The 17167-nt window shown below is 39.1% G+C and overlaps 1 protein-coding gene across 1 annotated transcript; it reads right to left on the reverse strand.

Moving 5' to 3' along the window:
* Window positions 1-600: 600 nt before the first annotated feature.
* TDRD15 (tudor domain containing 15) lies at window positions 601-12199 on the reverse strand. Its single transcript, XM_036379414.2, is given in 4 exon segments — window positions 601-5818; window positions 5821-9339; window positions 10891-10960; window positions 12124-12199. Coding segments are annotated over 2 exon segments (5886 nt in total). The 5' UTR covers window positions 9335-9339; window positions 10891-10960; window positions 12124-12199; the 3' UTR covers window positions 601-3446.
* Between the last annotated feature and the right edge of the window lie 4968 nt (window positions 12200-17167).

Here is a 17167-nt window from a genome sequence, read left to right on the forward strand (position 1 = left end):
ATTACAAGCAATTAAAAGCACTGTCAAAGGCTCTTTTCCACCCCTGAATTTGCCTTTATGAAACTGATGATAATTTGTTAGTTTGTAGGAGCTCTTCCTCAAACACTACACTCCCACTTGATTTCCTAACGTTTTACTGAAAACTAATCTTAACACACTAGTTTAGCACTAAAGCATCAATTTCTGCCTGAAAGCTTACACTTCTATGCTGCCTGACTCATACAAACATTCAGTAACTATTCAGCCCTTTCAAAGCACCTGAACCACCCATCTCCTACCCCCAGTGACGCCTTTTCCTTCTTTGCCTCTCTTCCTACATGAATCCTCCAGGATCTTGTCTCCAACTCTCAGGCCCACAATTTCTGGTGGCTCAAGTTGGTTCTGGTGGCACATGTCCTCTGGAGGTAATGCAAAGTTACTCCTAAATCAGTCAAAAATGTTCAGCAAAATCAGCAAGAGGTACATCCGCTTAGAAGTCCATGCAACACATACTTATGTAGTTTCAGATATTTTCCAATGCATTCACTAGCAGCAAAGGTCACAGAAAACTTCAGAATATCTTAGGCAGGGCAAGTTACACAGAGGAGATATGCATTTTATTTATTATTTTTAGCATTCATTTTATTGATGACAAAAAGACAGTATACACATGAAAGTTCTGAATTCCAAAGAAATGAAACTGGTTCTCTATCACTTTTGTGGATTAAAAATAATCACAGTCATCAATGATACAGTATAAATAAATACAAAAATATAAAAACATAAGCATTACTTTCTAATTAAATTTCAGCAAAAAAATTACTACTACAAAAAGTACTGCATTTGTTCAGCACTATGCTCATTCAAGAACAAATAGGAAAACATACCTAAACTTCTACATCCTAAATAATTGACAACTTCTTCCAACTAGGTTCTGAGCATAGATTCTCCTTCTTACAAGAAAAATGTTTTAACAGCAGAGTTATACACCAGAGGAAAAAAGACTGGGCATAAAATACACAGCCAGACTTCCCAGCAACTTAATCTAACAATCATAACACATCCTTGTAATGCACTACTGAAAATCAGCATCAACAGAGGCAACAAGACATTCTTTATATTTACAGATGCAGTATAATCCTGAAATACTTTCAATTATCTGATTTTTACTTGAAGCATTTTGAGTATCAGACCTTCAGTAAAAGAATTACTATCACGAGCTAGTCTCATTACAAGTTGAAAACAAAACACACGTTCTTGCAAATAAATCTAACATTTGCAAATTGCGAAACATAAAAATAGTACACACAGCTGTTTATTTCTTTTCTTATTCATACATCATTTCTAGGCTCCATTTTGGAACATTAGAGAAGCAATATTCTACAACTACATACAAGTTAAAGCACAATATACATAAGCAAAAAATTAACCTACTTAAAATATGCAAGTTGTGTATTACTGTACACAACATGTCTGCACTTAGGGTATCCAAATGATTTTTAAAAAGAACAGATGCTCAAGATCCTACTTTTCCAACTGAAACACAGCCAGAAATTAGAATCAGTGTTAATTAATATGTAAGTGTCAGTGCCTCTAGGTGGCACTACAATGAACCAGCACAGCAAGTGTAAAGTCATCACTCAACATGAGTAATGTTGCACAATACAACTTTTGTGTTTTATACTAACAGCCAGCAGTATGTCTAACTATTGACAAAGAATGTGCCAGGTAAGCTTACAATTTTAGCAGGAAAACCTTGAAATTCTGAAATATAAAGAAACAATGCAAAATAAAGAAAACAATAAAAAATGGTTACAATCCCCACTCCTTTTTTTTTAATCACTGTATTAACATAACATTACTGATATTTTAAGTAGTATTTACTTGAGCAATTTTATCTTACACATTTTCTGATTTGTTAGTAATGGGCACTTTTCACTTGTACTATGAAAATAATCTAAGCTTCAAGAATAGTTCACCAGCAGAGTGAACCTTGTAAAGATCAGCTGGCATTGGCTCACCTCTTATTTGACTTTCCCAGACAAGTCTCTCTTACTGAAAAAAAAAAAAAATCTGTTTTCCAGATAAAGCTTTCAGTTTTCCCATGAATTAAATACATCGTGATATGGAGGGGGTGGGAGGGGGGGACTGGGGGGCAAAGGGTATGTGTGTTGTTAAATCTTGTTTACTTCTAGAGATGCATAAGATATGCTGTCTACCATTAGGGCTGTATTCATTTTCTCACTGAAATTCAAACTATCACAGAGCACATAAAGGAAACCCCTCATTGCTTCAGGACACTTCATACTTTGTCCAAACAACAGAGGAAGGAGGTAAGAGCAAAAAGTAAAATAAATAAACAAATATATCAGAAAAACAGACAAATATATCAGAAAAACAGACAAATTCTTACCATTTAAGACTAGATACTGAAAAAAACTACCCCGCTAAGATACACAGTACTACCATCACTTTTCAGTTTTGAAATTTCTTCCTCCCACAAAGGAAAAAAAAATATAAGGTTCTGAATGTTCCCCTTTAAGATATAAACAATATTTTGACTTTACAGTGTATTGACTAAGCACTCAGAGAAAAGCCCCTCTCTTCATTCTGATGGGGAGGAGGATGAAGGAGAAGTATCAGTGGAACACATGCGTGGCAGAGTAAAAAATCCCAAAATGATGCAACTCAAATACTAAGAGAACATTCAGAAGGGGCAATAGCATCTCTACACCAAGAACTAATTGAAAACAACCTAATGCATGTCTCTCCCATAAATGGGGATCCCTATTTTTGGCTTAATCATTGTGAACATTGAAACTTTTCTCACATGGAAACTCCGGAATCAGAACCAAAGAAAATGTCTGGCATCTTTGTTTTCTGAACATCCAAAACATGGAAACATCACCCTCTAAACCAGATGTTACTGCAAATAAAGATTATATCTATACATACAAAAACTTTGAGAGCATTCCAACAAAAAGGCTGTTTGAGTTATTTTGCTTTGAAGTAGTGCTTTTCTAACTGCAACCTACTGATCATTCAATTCATTCTTTGACAGTAGCTTCACACACTGTCCTTCCAGACTGCAGAACATCAGAATCACAAGCCTCAACCAGTGCTTCTAGTAGCAGATTTACTTCGTGTTATGATAACTTTACTTCTCTTGTCATCATAATGCTGAAAAAATCCCATCCTCACAGTACTGTCCATCTTTTGTAGGTTTTCCTTCCTTTCAGTGTTGTAAACTCAGATCCTTTGTTAATGGTATTCCAGCAGCCACTTTACCACACTCTCTTCTTTGAAACTTTTTATAGCTAATGCTGTGCTTCAAAAGGCTTTTTGGTTTCTCTTCTTTGCCCGATTTCTGTCAGCAAAATCAGAACTGTTATCATAATTATACTAGTTCACAAAGGGAAGCATAGTAACTAGAATCTGGCCACTTCACTTGCAATTCTTTTTTCTGATTAGAGTCTGTCAACTGCAATGGGACAGCACCTACTGTGAGAGCAGACTGCATGGCCTGCAGCAATTAAGGCATCAGACAGATTGCTATCTTCCCACAAAATATCCACCTCTAACTTCATTTCAGAGCCATAGTGGATAAAATGAAATATCAGACCTGGTTTATGAAGAAGCTGCTGAAACAGAAGTATAGCTTCCTCACTCCAATGTTCCCCCTTCCCAGGAACTGTATCATGCAAAGAGCAAGAATGTGCCAAGCGTGGCAAGTATAACAGACTTTCTGGAACAACTTTAAGTTTATGGATCTCAGAATAAGGTATGGTCTTCAGAAAGCCATAATCAATAAACGTAAGAACAACAGACTGATCTGTTACTTCACTAATTTCTGCCCTGTACCACTCTGCTTCCTGCCCAGACTCGATCAAGCAGCTAGCACCAGGTATCACAAGTTCTTCTGGCAGAGCTGGCAAGTTGTCAGGAAGGTCAGAGAGCAGCAAGGACAAGTTCTGCATGCAATCAAAGAAGATTTCAAACTGGATGCTGAAGTTTGAAGGATCAGTAACGGCAGTTGCACACCCAGGATATGTTCTGCCACTACGCAGCAGCATCCACATGACTGAATTTATCTTGAGTGATGTATCAAACTCCTTACAGTTTGTATTGATCCATTTTTCTGGTCCAACAATTGTCCAACAATGACTTAAGAGCTGGTTCAAATACTCCTGAAGTGTAACTTGTCCTACTAAAATATCTACCTCCCAGATATCAGATGATTTCAAGTATCTCAAAAACAAGATCCTTATTTCACAATCTAGAAGTGCATTTACTACATGGTCTAAGTGAATTTTCTTCAGGTTTTTAAAACAAATCCACCTACAATAAACAGCTTGTCTAGGAATCCTCTTAATCTCATCACTGAGCATCTTTGCATTATTTAAGGACACCATCTCACACGTGCCATAATCCATGAAAAAAACTAGCATTAACTTTTCCCTGACAAATTTCTTTATCACTTTTGATCGATTCCATTTTAAGTTCCTTTCAGATTGTGTAATGCATTCCAGACCCTGTTCAATGTCATCCACTCTAATCAAATCACTTCTTTGTGCTTCTTTGTCAAGCATTACATTTAACTCATGTAGTATTTGCAGATTTTTAAGTAACTGTACATAAAATTCTCCACTCTTTGAAATATTAACTACTTCTGCTGCTTCTACTTGTCCAGAATTTAAAACCTGATGAAGGAGACTTAAGGATTTTACAGAAATATTTTTCATCCCAGAAGCCTTGGTTTTATTTTGGCCACCTAAACTGTTCTTAGATTTTTGAGGATTACCATCTTGTTTAGGCTTATTTTCCAAAGACAATACCCACGTGCTTTTCCACCTTATGTTGTCTATTTTATGCAAAAGGTTGTTAGACAAAGACTTTCCATCACATATTACATCTATTTCCCATTTTTCTCCATGCTGCTGTAAGAACTTGCAAGCTACCGCCTTGTCACTTACTGTTCTTGCAAAACATGCAGCACTTTCTTTAGTCCAGCTTTCCTCGGGAACACTTTTTACACTGCTAAGGAAACAATGAACACTAAACCTTGGCAGAGTTAAGAACTTTTCTGGAATCCTGCAGATTTTTGATGAACTTACAACTGCAGTATTACCATAGTCAATAAATTCTACCTCATAGGAGTTTCCCGATTTCAGAGTTTTAATAACTGCTCTATAGTAAAAACAATCAGCGTCGTGCTCTGCAACAATGAGATCCCCTACCATGAGCTCATTTAAGCAATTTTCCCAACCTCTATTCTCCAAGCTTTCATTCAAATCATCTGCTAATTTTATTATTAAGTTTTCATCCTCTGCAAAGTGAACATAGAAACTTGATGGACTATTCATATGAGAAATATAACCTGCTACTTCAGTATTCACCTGGATATCACGTTGAGGAAGGCTGCTTAATGTAGGTGTATTTTCATGACTCCCTTCCTGTTGACCTGTACAATTTGGTCTTTCATTCTGATATTCAGAGAGAGCATTTACAGTTATTTCCTTTAAATGTAAAGCAGAATAAGAGAGGGAGTGAGAAGCAGGTTGTCCAATCCAAGGTTCCTCTCCTTTCTCCAGAAGAGCACTGAAAGTATTTCTAAAACTTTGCTCTTTGCTGTTGTGTAAAGTCTGCTGTTTTGAGAATCCACTACACAAATTTGGTGTGCTACGTGCAGTCTGCTCTTCATCTCCAAAATTCTCACCAGTACCTGCCTGGAAATACTCATCATAGGCTTGGCATTTCACTTCAGTTTTCAATTTAAGTATTTCAGGATCTTTAACACTAACTTTATTAGTTTCTTTGTCATCTTTCATGTGACATATCCTCCTTCATTACTTCTAAATTGTTCTGTATGGCTTTGCTGTGCCAACTCTGCCAATACCTTTTCTTTAATTTTCTGACTTACTTTGAGCTGTCCATCATACAACTCCACAACAGCCTTTCCATCTGGTTCTCTGGATAAAATTACAGCCTTCAGCAGTTTACCAAGGAATGTTTTCACAAACCACGTAGTAATTTTTGCTGGAAATTTTGCCCCCCTAAGATCTGACAGACAGAATTTAATAGCTTGCATGGGTGTGAATAGTAGGTCAGTGGCAGAATCTGGAATAGGCATCAACTGGTCTCTCTCCACCATACTCCTATTTCCAAAATCCACATAGTCAACCAACAGAAAGGACGTTGATTCCACAGGAAAAGCCAAAGCTCTGTAAAAGAGACCATCTTCCACATATTTGGCTATACACAGTCGTGCACTGCCATGATAATTTACATTACTTGACATTTGACTTACGTCACTAACCTTCTTCATCAATGCCTCAAGAGTTTCAGAGTTGCGGTTAAGCTGACAATAGAATTCTGAAGGACTATTTATGTGAGTTATATAAACCTCCTCCTCACTTCCAACTTTTATATTAAAAGAAGAATAGCAAAAACTGTACAAAGAACCCAAACATGAAAGGTTTCTCAGTCCAACACATTCAGGCTGGGTGAGACCATGTTCTCTGAGGAGTTCTTCTACACTATTAAGTGGAGTCTGTAAGTCAACTACATTGCATAAACAGTTGGGGCTCAGAAGAACAAGAGCATAAATGGTGCAAGTCAGTGGTCCTCTAGAAGAAGAAATGAAGTCTTCAAATTGTCGCTGCACTTCTTCAGACAAATTGATTGAGTCATTTTTAAGTCCACATCGAAATGCTACATTTTTAAGTCCACATCGAAATGCTTGACTCTCGAGAGTTAGGAAATCTGGAAGAACACCCTGTACATCTTTAAGTGAAACTCTTTCCTGATAACCATAGTCTACAAAAACCACATCAACTTCATCTGTGGATACCTCCTGCACAACAGTTGCTCTGTACCACTTCCCATCTTTGGGATACTTAACAATACAGGCAGCCTGTCCAGTTTTGTAGGGAGTGGTATGATCTTTATAATATGTCTGAATTTTTCCCATTAAGTTATTTAGCTCTGGCAGTTTGCTTTGCAGTTGACATGAAAAATCTGCTGGGGAAAAGATGCAAGAACACACCACTTCATGAACAGTTCCTGGTTTAAACACAAGCTCCTTATAAACTAATTTTTCCTCACATACCAACCTATGCATTTTAGAAACAGCACCTTCTCCTGAACAGGATGGCACAACAGATTCTCTAGGCACTGGTGGCACATTTAATGATTTTTCCTTCTGAACCATGTCTCCATTTCCAGATACCTTATTTTTGCAAATATTACTGGTGCTCTCTGCATTGATTTTTTCTTTTTTACATTTGAGGTGATTCCCGCTGTGCCGCTTTTTTGCCGCCCTTACAACAGGTTCTGGTGGCTTCAGGCGATATTCAGCATAACCAGCTTGAACCATGCACGTGGCAACGTTTCCTTGCAGGAAACCAGTATGACACTGCACATTAACAACGTACTTGTTGTTTTGCTTTCCAACAACATGAAGCAGCAGTGGTTTGTTCAACACCACATTTTTAAAGAAATCAGTTTCTTTTTTGACCCACACACCATCAACAGGAAATGTGCAAGCAAGGGAACAACACACAGCTAAAGCTGGTAAATCAGAAAACTCGGGAAGCAATGTTTTCACATAGTGACAAGGTACAGTATCTGTATTTCCAAAATCCAAAAAGTAAACCATAATGCTAACACGAAACACTTTTGTGACAACACCCCGGTAGTAACACCCATCCCTGCTATACCGGGCACAGCACAGCAACCCCGGTTCTGGCTTTTTAAGGACCATCTCATCATCTCTACACTGACTGTATGTGCACGCAATGTTTTTCATCAAGGTGTGAAACTCATTCTGGTATCTACAAGTTTGAATCCAAAAGTCAGATGGATTTACGACGTATACTACAAAAGCTCCATAAAAAGAGTTCATTTGCATCTCTACTCTCTTGCAGTGGCTGGAGAAAGAAATGTCCCGTTCAGGTAAGCAGGCTTTTTTATCTTTGTTTCCAGAGTAATTCTTAGACGAATTTCTCTCAGGACTTGGCTTGTGGTTTAGTGCGATACTTCTGGGTTTAGTTTCCAAAAGCGAGACACACAGTGCAGCTGTCTCATTTTGGTCTTCTGGATGCTCAGCATTTGTTCCAAGATTTTGTTTCTGCAGCGTTATATAATACAAGCGTTCAGTGTCATTGTACAAATCAACTTGGACACACACAGAAGTTTGTCCTATTAAGGCTTGTGTAAGTTCCTTGAGCTGAAATTTTACTACTGTTTCATCCTGACTACCAAAACAAGACAGCGTACATGGAAATGAAATCATTGGTAATGTCATGAACTCGGCTTTCAGTTTTCGAATACAACTAGGTGGCACAGCTTCAATAATGCCAAAATCCATAAACCAGACCTCCACATGGTCAGAGAGAAGTTGTTTTATCACTCCTCTATGCCACTCTCCGTTTTGCCTCTTGGCAGCACAGAGCAGCCCGAAACTATCACAAGAGGTGGTATTTTCTCCAACAAGAGCTTCATAGTACAAATGCATAGCTCCTGTCAAACATTCCAGCTCTTTCTGCCATTTCTGTATCTGACAGTAAAATTTATTTGGGCTTACTGCACCAGTTATTTTCACATTTTCTTTACTGCCAACAGGTAGACATGGAAAGAGTTGATCTGGAACATGCCAAAAATCTGTTGGTTTCTCAGAATTATTTAAGGTAAGTAACTCCCTGAAGGGATACTTCTGTGTCAACAGTTGTGGCATTCTCTTACAAAGCATTCCTTGGGGCAATGCTCTTAAAGTTTCTACAACAAGACAAAATGAATCTCCATCAATAAATTTACCTAGCTGCAGTTCAAGAACATCAGTAATAATCTTAGGCACTTCTAGAATAAACAGCTGATATGGTGTAACAGCCTTCACATGACCAGTGATCTGTAATCCTACCAGAGATGAAAAATAGTTAACAGCTTTTGGACCCCATCTTTCTCCCAGAGGAAGTATGCTTGCAAAAACACCCAAAACCACCTTTGGAGGCAGCTGAAACAATTTATCACTAGCAGCAGCAAGATGTGTTTCCTCAACAGCCAACACATGTCCAGTGTCTATAAGAAAAGTCTCACAGATATTCCCTTTTTTTCTCAGAACTCTTCCTCTATGCCATTCTCCTTCTGTGTCTTCCACCAAGCAAGATCCACCAACACAGACATCATCTTTTACTTTGAACACACGCTGTATTTCATTTTGTAGTATGAAATAGTCAAGCTCACATCCTATGTTGTACTGAGCCTGGAACACTATAACCAAGCACTCAGGATGGCATTCTACATGAGTTATCTTCAATTTCTTATCTACTGAGTCTGGTGAAGGAGTCAGAGATTCCATCCTGTCTGCAAAGAAAAAGAGTATGATCATCTTGATAATTTTCTGTATTTTTTCTTTCCAATTCCTTACATGACATTTGTTTTCAAAATGGTTTAACAGCATATTAAAATTCTGGCTAAAACATATACTAAACATTTAAGAATGTCATGTTTTAGGCAACTGGGATACACTCCATGCAATTCTCTTATAAAAGACATGCTCGGGTAACATGAAAAAAACTACCTCTGGATTTGCTCCCGTGGCAACAGATTTTTTATCACCTGAGATTAATTTTCAAGCAAAATGTTGGTTTTAATATGTAAAAGACCAAGGAGCCATCCCCTACTTACCCTGCATTTTCTGCCTAAATCACTGACAACTTATAACTCCATGCTCTACTGTTTACTCTGTCTGTCTGTACCAATAGCACATTTAAGGTTCGCATAATTGCAAGGACATACTGAGATTATCATCTATGTGCAACATTTCTACACTGCTCATCAAGTAACAACTGTGCCAGCTGTGTTTTGTATGGTCTCAACACTCCGAGTGCGACAGTTTAAATATCTTCAAAACAATCAGACACTTTTCTGATCTGTAATCCAGTCTTAAAGCACAACTTCCAGTTTAATTCATAGGTCAATGATTTAGTGAATCTGTGACTTCACACTGTTTAAAAAGGCTGTGTATGATGATAATTTCATCAAGCAAAATTCCATTAAATGAACTGCTGTTCTAACAAAGTAATTTGAGGTAGACAACATCAAATGCAAACACAGTGGATAAATGCTCAAGGATAGTCTGACAAAGAAAACCTTCATTTATGAATTTTTATGTAAAGCTGGAACTTAAACTTTCAGTTTCAACTACAGGGATTTAGGGCGATCCCCTTAGCCTGCAAAAAATCTTTAGTAAAACTGTCATGATAGTTTTCATCACAACCAAACATGAAGCAGCTAGTGAACACATAACCTGTCTTCAGAAAAAATATTGATCCCTATCATTCTAGTTCATAAAAAAATTTAAACCCCTCCCACAAAAAAAACCACACAAAAAACTCCCTCTAATAAATAAATTAACATCCCTACTGTAAAGCAGTAGAGCAGAAGGATGAAGGATGCATAACTTCCAAAACCAACCAAAAAAAACAAACCCAAAAAATCAAAACCACTGGACACAAAAAAAAAAAAAGCCTCCTCCCAGTAAAAGCAGTATTAAACCCAGACTTGACAAATTCCTGCTTCAACAAGACCCCTTTTATCCACCTTCCCCTGTAACAGAAAGTGAAAATCTGGGTGCTTTTCATGTAAGCGAACAGCCTTAAGGAATTGGTCCTGTCTGCCTGGAAGAAACATTTGATCACTACAGAGACTTAAACTTTAGAAGGGGCCTGACTGAAACTCTGCTCCCTTTTTTTCCCCCCTTCACTGAAACTATGCCCTCTTTGCACTAACACTTAACAAAACAAAACAATTTGTGCATTAATGCTTGTCTGTTATCACAGTCTGAGTAACAGCATCACACTGTCACAGCCACATTTCTACAGTTGACAAAATGGCCTTTTGCTGTTTACTCACCTTTCCACCTTCATTAGTAACACATCTTCTAAAGAAAACACAGCCCAGTAGTTGACAAATACGTATCTCTCTATGAGAAGAACGGTAGAAAAATCATTAGAAAAATACACATCAACTAAATTCTTGTACTACTTCTACTGAGAACACCCCTGAGGATAAAGGGGTGCTCAGTCTTTGGGGTGTTTGTCGATAAGAAGTTCAACATGAGCCAGCACTGCCCACTCACAGTCCAGGAAATCAAACACAACCTGGACTGCATCAAAGGCAGCGTGGGCGGCAGGCCCAGGGAGGCGATTCTGTCCCTCTGCCCTGCCCTACGAGACCCCAGCTGCAGGGCTGCATCCAGCTCTGGGGTCCCCAGCACAGGAAGAACATGGACCTGTTGGAGCGAGCTCAGAAGAGGCCACAAAAATGATGAGAGGGCTGGAGCACCTCTCCTATGGAGACAGGCTAAAGGAGTTGGGCTGTTCACCCTGAAAAAGGGACAGTTCCACAGAAACCTTACAGTACCCTACAATACCTAAAGGGGATGGAAAGTGACCTTTTACAAGGGCATGGGATAATAGAAAAGGGGGGAATGTCTTTTAACTGAAAGGGAGTAGATTTAGAAGAGATATTACAAAGAAATACTTTATCGTGAAGGTGGTGAAGCACTGGAACAAGTTGTGCAGGGAAGCTGTGCCTGCCCCATCCCTGGAAGTGTTCAAGCCCAGGTTGGACGGCACGCTGAGGAACCTGCTCCAATAGAGGGTGTCCCTGCCCATGGCAGGGGGGGTTGAAAGTGGATGAACTTTGAAGCTCCTTCCAACACAAACCATTCTGCAATTCTCTAAATCCTCCTCCTGCCTGATAAACACACCCTGGAAAAGTTCCTCATACTTAGCTGAACTACAATCTTAAGATTACAAAAAGCAAAATCACAAAACTGAAAAAACTGAATCCACCCTCCTATACTTCCCTCACTGAAGCTCAAAAAACCAAACCAGTCAGAGGAACACCACACAGGCACCCACCACCTACTTTCTAAGCAGAAGTGGTCACACATTTGCATTTGCTTGCAACATTTCAGCCACCAAAATGCAGAGTTCCATCACGCACCACGAACTTAAAGACAATTCATGCCATAACAAAAGGACTTTTAAATGCAACCAAATGCAAGACACAAGATACAGGTTGAGCTGCCTGCGCTCCAAAGCAGGCGCTCTGGCCGGCGCTGTCTGACGCGGCACTCACCTAAGAGGAGCCGGGCACGGGCAGGCGGGCACGGGCAGGCGGGCACGGGCAGGCGGGCACGGGCAGAGGCTGCGGCCGCCCAAGGCGATGGGGGAGCGGAGCCCAGCGCCTTCCAGCAGCCTCCAGCAGCCTCCAGCAGCCGCCGCAGCCCCCTCACCGCCCGCGGGCAGCAGCACCCAACCGGAGCCGGCGGCGCCGCACGCCCAAAATGGCGGCGCGAAGCGCAGCCGGAACGTGCTGCCCGGGCACGCGCGTGCGCAGCCGCACCGCCCGGCACTTTCGCGCCTCGGGCGTGGAGTTCGGGAGAGCCCGGGATGAGCTCTGGGACTGCGGGTTCGAGTCCCGGTGCCTCCTTCCCGCGGGCGCTGCGGCCTCCTGGTTCGCTTTTCTTCTCGAGTTGTGCTTTATTTGTTTGTTCTTGTGCTTGCTTCTCCTTGTTTTTCCTTTGCCTTTGTATGTTGCAGGTATCATATTTTTAGAATGTCACGTGAGAAAAGTGCCCATGGGTCACAGAAGTTACTGGAGCTGCCCGAAGAGGATTTGAGAGCTCTTATTCTTTCCCATTAGCGAAAAGAAATTCTCTAGGCTGAGAAAAGTACATCTTAACAGAGGGCAAAGTGCTGCCCCACTTGTTTTTGCATGTACATCAGATTTTATTTTTCTTAGGGACTTGGAGGCAGTGTCGCTTTTTGATTTTATTTGGGGTTGTTTTACAAAGAGCATAAGCTAAGGTGGTCACAACAAGAAAACTTGATATGAAGTATACTCCTCTAAATATCAACATGATGGTATGTCTGTAACTGATAGAACTCTACAAAGAGTTCAGCTGTAGATAATAATTTGTAAGGGTTTATCTTCAGCTTTTGCGCTTTGTTTTCTCAAAATGTCAGCATTGCTGCACCATAGCTACACTTTGCAAAGTAAAGAGAGAGAAATGCTGGGTTTGCAATACTTGAAGATGTAGTAATCCCCAATGCTATGAGTAGCTGTGGAATTATTGGTTTTCTCTGTTATGTGTTAACTTTTCCAAATTATTATTAATCACAATAAATTTGATGTAATACAGTTTATAATTACTTTTAACTGGTTTTGATATAGAATAATTTGTCAGTTTTTGTGGCCAGTCCTCTCTATCCCAAAGACAGCTATTATATTAAAATCTGTATAATATGTGTTTAAAGTGGTATGTAGCTACTTGCATTAATCCTGACATTTACAGGAGCCTTGATTTTGTGGGTAAACCATCGTGTTTATCAGGGTCAAGTGTTTGTAAGAGCTACTCAGAATAAAGGTTATAGAAGTCTATCATTGATGGAACTTCAATTTCATGTTTCTGGGCAAAATGTCTAGTTTATCTTTGTAATTTTGCTTGGTGTCAATGATCAAACTATACATGCATAGCCTAGTTAGTCAGAGTTATGTAAGAATGGGTTTCATTTGTACCATGTTAAGAGAGGGAAAATAAAACCAGATCTTTTGAAGAAGTTAGATTCTTGCAAGATGGGAACATTACCTGAAATCTGAAACCCAAGGTTCTATATTGTGTTAGCATTCTCTACACTGTGAAGGGAAAGGGTTGCCTAAGACTGGAAAATTCAGAAGCCTCAGGTACTGCATAAGGTCCAGAACTTCTGACTACAAAATACTACAACAGGCTGTGGGGTATGGTTATGTTTTTCTTGGTAATTGAGGCTGAAGTCAGTCTTAAAGGCAGAGTGCTACCATTGCTTTTTTTTAAAGGCAGAGACACCTACATTTTTTCCTACTAAAATTACAGTGGTGATGGTAGCTCTAATACAGTGACCTTCTGGTTAGAACACTCAGAAATGTCATCTTGCAGCTTGAGCTGGTTTTAAAATTGTGCACCATTTCCCTTCAGCGTGCCTTAACCATGGTGGAGCAAGTGTGTCCTGCTTGCCTGAGGTTGTGCTGGGATGTAGGATGGGGACATGGTGGGGAGGGAAAAACAGAAGTTATAACCAGACAATCTGACAGGTACAATAGGATGCTGGAGCTTTCTTGCATTTTCTGAAAGGAAAAAAGGACTTTTTTGCTAACTGTGAGTTTGTTCCAAAATTTATTTGAAATTTACATAATTACAGCTGGTGAGAGAACATGTCTTTTGTGACACTGGAGTGGGGTGGGGGTGGTGTTTGATACTCTTTGCTCAGAATTTGTATGATTTTTATTTTTTTTTCCCCCAGGCTTGATATCCACATTGGAAAATGTCCAGTAGGCATAAAAGACTGCCCAATCTCAGAAGTGAGGTTCTTCAATAACATTCAAGCCATGAAGAGTCACTGTAGGTCATTGGAAGCAATCAGGAAGCATGTAATAGCCCAAAGCAGAAATCAGTGTTGCAATACCCCAGAACATCCTTATCGAATACTTTAGCAAACTTGCAAAACCTACTCAGTGTTTACATTTGAATTGCAGATGTTTTAAAATGCTGCTGCAACTACACAATCCACATTGATTAATACTAGATCTCGGGGGTTTTCCCAGTGTTGTGTACTATGAAAATAATGGGGCTAACTCTGAGTTTTCATCTTTGTCACTTTCTTGAACTTTGAAAATTTTGTGTTGCTATTCCCAATGTTTTCCTTCCTTGTCATTATTGTGAGGAACTCATTAAGTATTTTTGCTGTTTTATCCAATTTGGAAGGTTAACAAACTTTAGTAAGGAATTTTTATATTTCATTCATAAAAATAAAATACAATTGATTTTGTCATGTGAGGCTCTACTCTCTTAACAAATCTTGACTAAGACAAAACCCCAGAAGTGAACCTCAGGTTGTTCTGTGTCTGTATCAAACTACTGAACAGGATGTGTTCCAAAATATATCTGTGTCCACTCCGAAATGCTTTCTTACCAGGAAAATTCTGCTGTGATTCTCTATATGCTTTAAAACAGCTAATGAAAACCCTAAATTAAAAAAGCCTTCTGTGCTTATGGAAGAATGAAGTGTAGTATTAAGAAAGTAAAAATTTTCTTCAGGATATCATAAATGAAGCTCTGCTGCCAGCTGCCTGCCAGGATGTAGAACATAGTACTGCGTGAGTGAGCACCTTGTTGAGCTCAGATAATACCTGATCACCATTCTAGCTAACTTCCAACATCTAGGAAAACTGGTTTTGAGGGCAGGGAACATAAGGCAAAGTTTTTATTTGTTGCAAAAACTGAGGGGCATACTGAAAAATAGTACCCAAAGGATGGGTTTTGGATAATGTAGGCATTCATCACCCAGTCTAAACACTAAAAGTAGTCTGCAGACTTCTTAAATTGTTCTTGATTGATGGTAAATATGTGTTTGCTTTGAGCAGTAGAAAAATGGCAGATAAAGGCTGCAAGCTGTAGGATACCATATAAAAAGGAGGAGGGGAATTATCAGCCTCATCTGTTAGGGTTTTGTTTTAAAAGTGAGTCTTACTGAATTCCATGTGGGAAAAAAAACCCAAAAAAACAAAATCAGGTAACCACCTGTTTCCAAGGAAGGCAGGAGGCACAAACTACAAGAGGATGAGAGTGTCTCCCCAATGTAGAAATAGGAGAAGGTTTAGATCTTAATCTTCTCCTTAATGACTCCTGGGGTGACTAAGGAGCTGAACATTCATGGAACTGGTTCTGTGTGCTGACTGGAATGAATCCCATTTGCAGCACCTGACCTTCACAAATAATTATGTAGGGATCATAACTGCTTTCATTCCCCACAGGAGAGAATTAAGCTACACCAATATCCTACTTTTAAAAACCAACAACTATTCTGGGATCTGTCCTTAGTTTTGCTAAGATTGTTTCTGAATATTAAAATCAAAATAGTTTCTCAAATAGATAACTTACACTTCCTTATTTTTAGGAAGGACCATCTGTCATAACAAAGTACTTTGAAACTGTCTCCTGTGGGACTGGGTTGGTTCATGACATGCTAAAGTGTACAAGAAGAGGAAACACTCCATGCCTCAGTTCCATTCCTCTCAGCTTAATTCTTGTGCAAACCTACAAATACATCAGTGATTCCTGATTGCCAGAAACATTTTTTATTGTATATAACCATTTGCTTTTAGAAAAGGCACTGCAGCATTCCTTGTCATAGCATTTATGTTTATCTTTTAAATAAATAGCCTTGAAAGGGAAGATGTAGGTAACAGGGTTCTGAGTGAGTGGTGACAGCAGAAATTCGTGACATTTCAACGTTCTGAAAATGAAGAGTAAAGGTACCTCTGCCTAAGATAACTCTCACCATAAATGGGTTGTTTTATCCAGATCACCCCAGTTTAATTGTTTAAACATTATAATTTATAGTTAGAAATTAGGGATGCAAAAATAATCATATTTTTCTATTATGTTTTCCTGGAAAATTCAGTGTCTTCTGAAACATATAACAAGACCTGTATGACGCTTTATTTTTTTTTTTCTGAAGTTAGTCTGACAATTTTGCTGTTTCTTTGTAGTAGTCAACAAACTTGAAAAGTTCAACAAACTTGAAAAAAAGAGGGGACTCTAAACAGTCATCTCAAAACAAAAGTTTGCACCTGTTTTCCTAATTTGCCTTTGAAAGTGTGTCCTGGATGCGTTCTTAGTTTGTGTTTCTGTTAAGCTGAGCAGTTGCCACGAGGTGGCAGGAACAGCCACAAGTTCAGCGGGATGCTTGGAAATGCACTTGTACTCCATGGTAGAAGGAAGGAGCACAGGAATGATAATTCAGGGTGACCCACAATAAGATATGTGGGCTACATAACCCACAATAAGATATGTGGGGACATGTCTGGAGAGTTTCACCAGAGGAATCATCACATTTATCACACGGTCAGTATTGATATATTTTCAGTGGTTTTAGGTAACCTAAAGTAACTCTTGAAATATTTTCAATCTATTTACAAGGCCTATTTACTCAATAAACAGTCAAAATTTCATCTCAGGTAGTTTACTAAATCACAGGTCAGTTTTACCACCTCCACATCTTTTAAACTGTGTTAATATCATCACTTACATGAAATTGGCCAGTAATTCAGCAGCTTATGTGTCAGAAAGCAGAGTGTAGAA

The sequence above is a fragment of the Molothrus ater genome, chromosome 3, assembly GCF_012460135.2.
Source record: "Molothrus ater isolate BHLD 08-10-18 breed brown headed cowbird chromosome 3, BPBGC_Mater_1.1, whole genome shotgun sequence".
Lineage (NCBI taxonomy): Eukaryota > Metazoa > Chordata > Aves > Passeriformes > Icteridae > Molothrus > Molothrus ater.